General features: G+C 41.0%; 1 protein-coding gene across 1 annotated transcript; it reads left to right on the top strand.

The window, feature by feature from the left end:
- The first annotated feature begins 1,483 nt into the window (after positions 1-1,483).
- LOC116408574 (mucin-5AC-like) lies at positions 1,484-5,892 on the top strand. The gene is made up of 4 exons (XM_031896171.1): positions 1,484-3,381; positions 3,461-3,715; positions 4,026-4,138; positions 5,620-5,892. The coding sequence occupies exons 1-4, from the start codon at positions 1,485-1,487 to the stop codon at positions 5,890-5,892; spliced, it is 2,538 nt and encodes an 845-aa protein (XP_031752031.1). The 5' UTR covers position 1,484.
- Positions 5,893-7,057: the final 1,165 nt, after the last annotated feature.

The following is a 7,057-nucleotide window of genomic DNA, read 5'->3' as shown; positions in this document are numbered from 1 at the left end:
GGGTAATTATATCTTAGTTGGGATCAAGTACAGGTACTGTTTTATTATTACAGAGAAAAGGGAATCATTTAACCATTAAATAAACCCAATAGGGCTGTTCTGCCCCAATAAGGGGTAATTATATCTTAGTTGGGATCAAGTACAGGTACTGTTTTATTATTACAGAGAAAAGGGAATCATTTAAACATGAAATAAACCCAATAGGGCTGTTCTGCCCCCAATAAGGGGTAATTATATCTTAGTTGGAATCAAGTACAGGTACTGTTTTATTATTACAGAGAAAAGGGAATCATTTAAACATGAAATAAACCCAATAGGGCTGTTCTGCTTTTTTTATATGGAAGGAGAAATCCATTATGAAGGTATCTATGTTGTATTTAATGCACATCTAGATCTCTAGAGATACAAATGAAGTGCCATGGTTAAATAACAAATAGGTGCAGACTAAGAAACTCATCTTGCCATGAACGGAAAACCATTTTAGTTCATATTTTATGGCTCTTGGTAGAGATGAGGTTTAACCATGTAAAATTAGTCACTTGGCTTGGAGGCAAGTTTTGGTTGCATAAAACCCAGTGTAAAGCCAAACAGAGCCTTCTATAGGCTGCCAGTCCCCATAGGGGCTAGCAAATAGCCAATTATAGCTCTTATTTGCACCCCCAGGAACTTTTTCTTTGCTTGTGTTGCTCCCCAACACTTTTTAAATTTGAATGTCACTCACGGGTATAAAAGGTTGGGGATCCCTGAAATAAAGACTTTGACATATGATAGTTGCGAGGTGTACGTAGATGATGTGTAGACACTTTTTGATGAGCAAAAGTTTTCGACATAGATTCATGATAAAATTCCGTATTTCATCGAATATTGTATTGGATGTATTTTTGCAAAAGACAGTGACAAAATGCCCATTGAGCCCAATGTATTTTGCAAAAAAAAAAAGTATTGATGCTGATGTATTAATAGTCGCAATGAAAAAACATCCACTGACGCCAGTTCATTTCTTGAATTTTTCTCCGTTCGTGAAATCTTTACAGGGAAGAGAAATGGGACAGATTTGCTCATCACTATTTTTGTTTTTTTGTCATCCAGAACTTGGAACTTTAAATGTGGTAAAATAAGGGATAGGTAGTAAAAATGTGCTGTTGGGACAACAAGGTCCCTTTTTTGGCCATTTTATTTAATGATTTACTCAAAATGTATAAGAGTGTGTGAGAGTACGGAGCAGTAACCCTCTGACAATGTGACTTGTCTTGCTAACAGAGTTACAAAGGGCTCCTTTACCATTGCAAGGGCACCGTGGGGTAGAACCAAGGTGCAACTCTTTATGCTTCATTCTAGGAGCACCATGAGTGGAGCCGTAGGAGGCAACTCACTAGCAAAGTGGCAAATGATATGTGTATGCTTAGGCATAAGTAACAGAGACGTTACACGGCCGAATTCCTGTGTTACTGACGGCACTTTTCTTCTGTATTTTAGATTTATACATGGCACAGACTGTTACCATTACAACATCCCAGTCAGCAACAACTCAACCACTGTGCATATGTTCTACTCCCTTATCCTCAACAATTACCTCAGCTTTGACTAGTACAACTCAACCTACGAGCATGGCTAGTACAATGCCAACAACTACAGCCACTACTTCACCCACAACAACTGCAGCTTTAACTACTACTGTGGCTTCAACTGCAAGCACCACAACTACTATTTCTACATCTACTACAGCTCAACCCACAAGCACTACTACAACAGCTATAGCTACAACAACTGCTGGAACATCAACTGCATCCACAACAACAGCTTTAACTACTACAACTCAACCAACAAGCACCACGACTACTGTCCCCACCACTGCAAGCACAGCAACATCTACTGCTTCATCATCCACAACAACTGCGGCAGCTTTAACTACAACAACTCAACCTACAAGTACCACGACTGCTGCCCCCACATCTACAAGCACAGCAACTTCTACTGCTTCATCATCCACAACAACTGCAGCAGCTTTAACTACTACAACTCAACCTATAAGCACCACTACTGCTGTCCCCACAACTGCCAGCACAGCATCATCTACTGCTTCATCATCGACAACAACCACAGCAACTACTACAACTCAACCTACAAGCACCACTACTGCTGCTCCCACATCTTCAACTACTCCAACATCTACTGCTTCATCATCGACAACAACTGCAGCGGCTGTAACTACTACAACTCAGCCTACAAGCACAACTACTGCTGCCCCCACAACTGCCAGCACAGCAACATCTACTGCTTCATCATCCACAACAACTGCAGCAACTACTACAACTCAACCTATAAGCACCACTACTACTGTCCCCACAACTGCCAGCACAGCATCATCTACTGCTTCATCATCCACAACAACCACAGCAACTACTACAACTCAACCTACAAGCACCACTACTGCTGCTCCCACATCTTCAACTACTCCAACATCTACTGCTTCATCATCGACAACAACTGCAGCGGCTGTAACTACTACAACTCAGCCTACAAGCACAACTACTGCTGCCCCCACAACTGCCAGCACAGCAACATCTACTGCTTCATCATCCACAACAACTGCAGCAACTACTACAACTCAACCTACAAGTACCACTACTACTGCCCCCACATCTACAACAACTTCAACATCTAGTGCTTCATCATCCACAACAACTGCAGCAGCTGTAACTACTACAACTCAACCTACAAGCACAACTACTACTGCCCCCGCATCTTCAACTACTTCAACATCTACTGCTTCATCATCCACAACAACTGCAGCAGCCGTAATTACTACAACTCAACCTACAAGCACAACTACTACTGCCCCCACATCTTCAACTACTTCAACATCTACTGCTTCATCATCCACAACAACTGCAGCAGCCGTAACTACTACAACTCAACCTACAAGCACCACTACTACTGTCCCCACATCTTCAACTATTTCAACATCTACTGCTTCACCATCCACAACAAGTGCGGCAGCTGTAACTACTACAACTCGGCCTACAAGCACCACTACTACTGTCCCCACATCTTCAACTACTTCAACATCTAGTGCTTTATCATCCACAACAAGTGCGGCAGCTGTAACTACTACAACTCGGCCTACAAGCACCACTACTACTGTCCCAACAACTGCAAGCACAATAAAATCTACTGCTTCATCATCAACAACAACTTCAGCAGCTGTAACTACTACAACTCAACCTACAAGCACCACTACTGCTGCCCCCACATCTACAACAACATCATCCCCCACTACAATGAGTACCAGTACCACAACACCAACAACTACTACCTCTACAACCACCACCACACCAACAACAACTGCAACAACAACAACCACAACAATTTCAGCATGTGGTGAGTCAGTATCATAATTAACCATTTTTTTTGTAATTCTGCTTGCCATTGAGTTCTAATGCATATATTTTATTTGCAGCACAAGCAACTGTAACTATTCAGTTGGTCCAAGTGTCTAGCGATCAAATCCAGGTCATGCCTATTGGTCAAAATGGACCCTCAGGAGCTCAGTTCAATGTGACACTGTCGCTGAGCAACTCTGCTGTAACCGTGAAAACAACTTCTGGTTCAACAGTCACATTTTCCAGTCTATTCCCTGCCAGTCAGTACAACATCACCGTAAAGCAACTGTCATGTCCGAACAGAGCAGATACTACAAGCAGTGTTACTACAGGTAAGGTTCTTCTGGTACAAGTCAAATTTTTTTTTTAAAATACACACACACACACAACATCAGTGCTCTTACTGAGGCTAAAGTGGCTCTTTGGTATCCAAGGAAAACCAAAGTTGTTGGAAATATATATAATATAATTTCTGTACCCAGCCCCTTGTGCCCTACATCCCACAACAGTGCATATTGTGTAGCAAACGGATGGGTAATATAATCCTGCTGGTCTGGGTATTTATCCCCAATTGTCCTCATATAATAATAACGATAGAATCTGTGTTTGTTACTCACCAGACTTTTCCGTGTTTATTTGCAGCTGGAAGATTATTTTCTGCAGAAGCCCGGATAGTAAATACTGTATATACTGCCGACCTCGGTAACCCAAGCAGCGCAGCATACCAAACCTTTGCAGCCAGCTTCATAGCAGATGTGAGTAGCAGAGGTTCTTGGGCACCAGTTCAATTACTCATAGCCCCTGCACTAAGTATAGGATCCCTTATCCAGAAACCCATTATCTAGAAAGCTACAAATTACGAGAAGGCAAAATCCCATAGAATATTATAAACAAATATTTAAACAAATTAAAAATAATTTCCTTTTTCTGTGTAATAAATAAAACAGTACCTGTACTTGATCCCAACTAAGATATAATTACCCCTTATTGGGGCAGAACAGCCCTATTGGGTTTATTTAATGGTTAAATGATTCCCTTTTCTCTGTAATAATAAAACAGTACCTGTACTTGATCCCAACTAAGATATAATTACCCCTTATTGGGGCAGAACAGCCCTATTGGGTTTATTTAATGGTTAAATGATTCCCTTTTCTCTGTAATAATAAAACAGTACCTGTACTTGATCCCAACTAAGATATAATTACCCCTTATTGGGGGCAGAACAGCCCTACTGGGTTTATTTAATGGTTAAATGATTCCCTTTTCTCTGTAATAATAAAACAGTACCTGTACTTGATCCCAACTAAGATATAATTACCCCTTATTGGGGGCAGAACAGCCCTATTGGGTTTATTTAATGGTTAAATGATTCCCTTTTCTCTGTAATAATAAAACAGTACCTGTACTTGATCCCAACTAAGATATAATTACCCCTTATTGGGGCAGAACAGCCCTATTGGGTTTATTTAATGGTTAAATGATTCCCTTTTCTCTGTAATAATAAAACAGTACCTGTACTTGATCCCAACTAAGATATAATTACCCCTTATTGGGGGCAGAACAGCCCTATTGGGTTTATTTAATGGTTAAATGATTCCCTTTTCTCTGTAATAATAAAACAGTACCTGTACTTGATCCCAACTAAGATATAATTACCCCCTGGTTTTTTATAGAATTCTTTTTATTTAGTCTTAGGTTTTTATTTTATACAGGTTTATAATTTGCTTTTCTTTTTTTCACTTTTCCAGCTCTCAAATGGGGGTTACTGACCCCAGCAGCCATTATTCTATTGCTCTTTGAGGCAACAATTGTATTGTCATTTTTTTTATTACCGATCTATCTTTTCAAGCCTGTTCATCTTCATTCACTTATTCAATCCCAAGCCTGGCTGCTATGGTAATTTGAATCATAGCAACAAGATAGCTGCTAAAATACCAAATAGGAGAGGCACTGAACAAAAAAAAGCTAAATAATCCAAAAACCACAAATAATAAATGTTAATGTAAAGGTGAACAACCCCTTTAAGCAGTGACCTAAGTAATAAAAAGTAACGGTAACAATAAAATGGTAGCCTCATAGAGCAATGGTTTTTTGGCTGCCGGGGTCAGTGACCCCCATTAGAAAGTTGTCAAGAGTAAAAAGAAGGCAAATAATTACCAAACTATACCAAATAAATAATGGACACCTGCTTAGCATTGGCCATACTATAACACTGTATCTTTTGTGTGATTGGCAGATAAAGAATAACCTACCGTCTGACATGAAGGCCTTGTTTATGCTTGGGAGATTGCTCCTATTCTTATCCAGTATTAGGAGCGGAAGCATCATCGTCGACTATAACATAGCCACAAACACGGCTGATAATCTGACAGTGAGCAACGTGCAACAGGCATTCACCAGCGCGCTCACCAACAGCACCACGTATACCGTGGACCCGACGTCTTACAAGTTTGCAGGTACAGACGGTTCTACAGCTTGGTCCGTTGGAAAACAAAATGATGTGCCTTGATCCTGTATACTAGATTAGAAGAATTTGGAGCAGTCTCTTTTGAGAAATGAAATACTAGCTAGATAAAGAACAGATGTTTGTAAGAGTTCCCCCCATCTTCATAACCATCCCCCCAACAACTGTGATATAATAAGGTCACAGTCCCAATCTGCTTCAATTCCACACATTTATACTGGCTCTTATTCCCAATCTGCCCCAAACACTTTCTTTATGCTAAAACTGTCCCCGTCCCTTTACCTTTATTGTTCACATGACATGTTTCGTCCCTTGAGTGTAAAGGCGGCCATACACGCTAAGATCTGTTGGCTTGGCGAGGTCGCCAAGCCAGTGGATCTTCTCCCGATATCCCCACCCACGGGTGATCGATATTGGGCTAATTTTGGCCCTGGGGCCAAACGATCTAATTAGAACAACGGGTATAAGCATCAGTCGGGGTTCGGGGACCGCATCAACAAGCCAATGTGGTCCCCAATTCCACTGATTTTTACCCCTGTCCATTATCAAGCCAGATGTCGGTCGGGCAGGCCTGTCTTTAGTGCCCATACTCAAGCTGATAAGCTGCCGAATCAGTCTAAGGGACCGATATCGGCAGCTAGAATCGGCCCGTGTATGGCAGCCTTAACAGTTGATAGGGCCACGTGGCTTGAAACACGTCATGTGACTATTAAAGATACAGCTGCAGTTCTTATCTGTCTTTTCATATAACAATCGTGAGTTTTGCTATGAACATCCCTGCCCCCCAGTTCTGTCCTGAATATATAGTAACTGCAGTTGAAAAAAAAAAGACCCAGACTCACCAAGTACCAGCAATATAATGGGACAATTGCATGTTTTATTGCATTGAGTATATAACAGGTTATTTTATCCATTTCTGACTTTCCTTTACCAGTTCTATCAATGACACTCTCTCCCCACAGTGCAAAACGCGTGTGCTACAGCAAACCCATGTTCTGTATATGCTAACTGCACTTCCACAAATGGAGTAGCCAGCTGCCAGTGCCTGTCTGGGTTCAATGACACCAATCCAAATGTTCCTGGAACAACCTGCGTAGGTAAGAGGAAATGATTATATCCCAGTGCTGGGATTTGTTTTAGATCAAATTCCACTTTACATCAATTAATAAAATGCTATAAGGTCTTAAGGATTACAGAGCAACCTCTTTGT

Source organism: Xenopus tropicalis, chromosome 2 (genome assembly GCF_000004195.4).
Source record: "Xenopus tropicalis strain Nigerian chromosome 2, UCB_Xtro_10.0, whole genome shotgun sequence".
In the NCBI taxonomy this organism is placed as follows: domain Eukaryota; kingdom Metazoa; phylum Chordata; class Amphibia; order Anura; family Pipidae; genus Xenopus; species Xenopus tropicalis.
Note: the sequence above shows the minus strand (reverse complement) of the source record. Positions and strands in the feature narration are given on the sequence as shown.

Excerpts from the sequence above, each read along its gene's own strand:
- LOC116408574 (XM_031896171.1), top strand. The coding sequence starts at position 1,485 with ATGGCACAGACTGTTACCATTACAACATCCCAGTCAGCAACAACTCAA. Across the intron at positions 3,382-3,460 it reads CACAACAATTTCAGCATGTG|CACAAGCAACTGTAACTATT; the intron begins GTGAGTCAGTAT and ends TTTTATTTGCAG. Across the intron at positions 4,139-5,619 it reads CAGCCAGCTTCATAGCAGAT|ATAAAGAATAACCTACCGTC; the intron begins GTGAGTAGCAGA and ends TGTGATTGGCAG.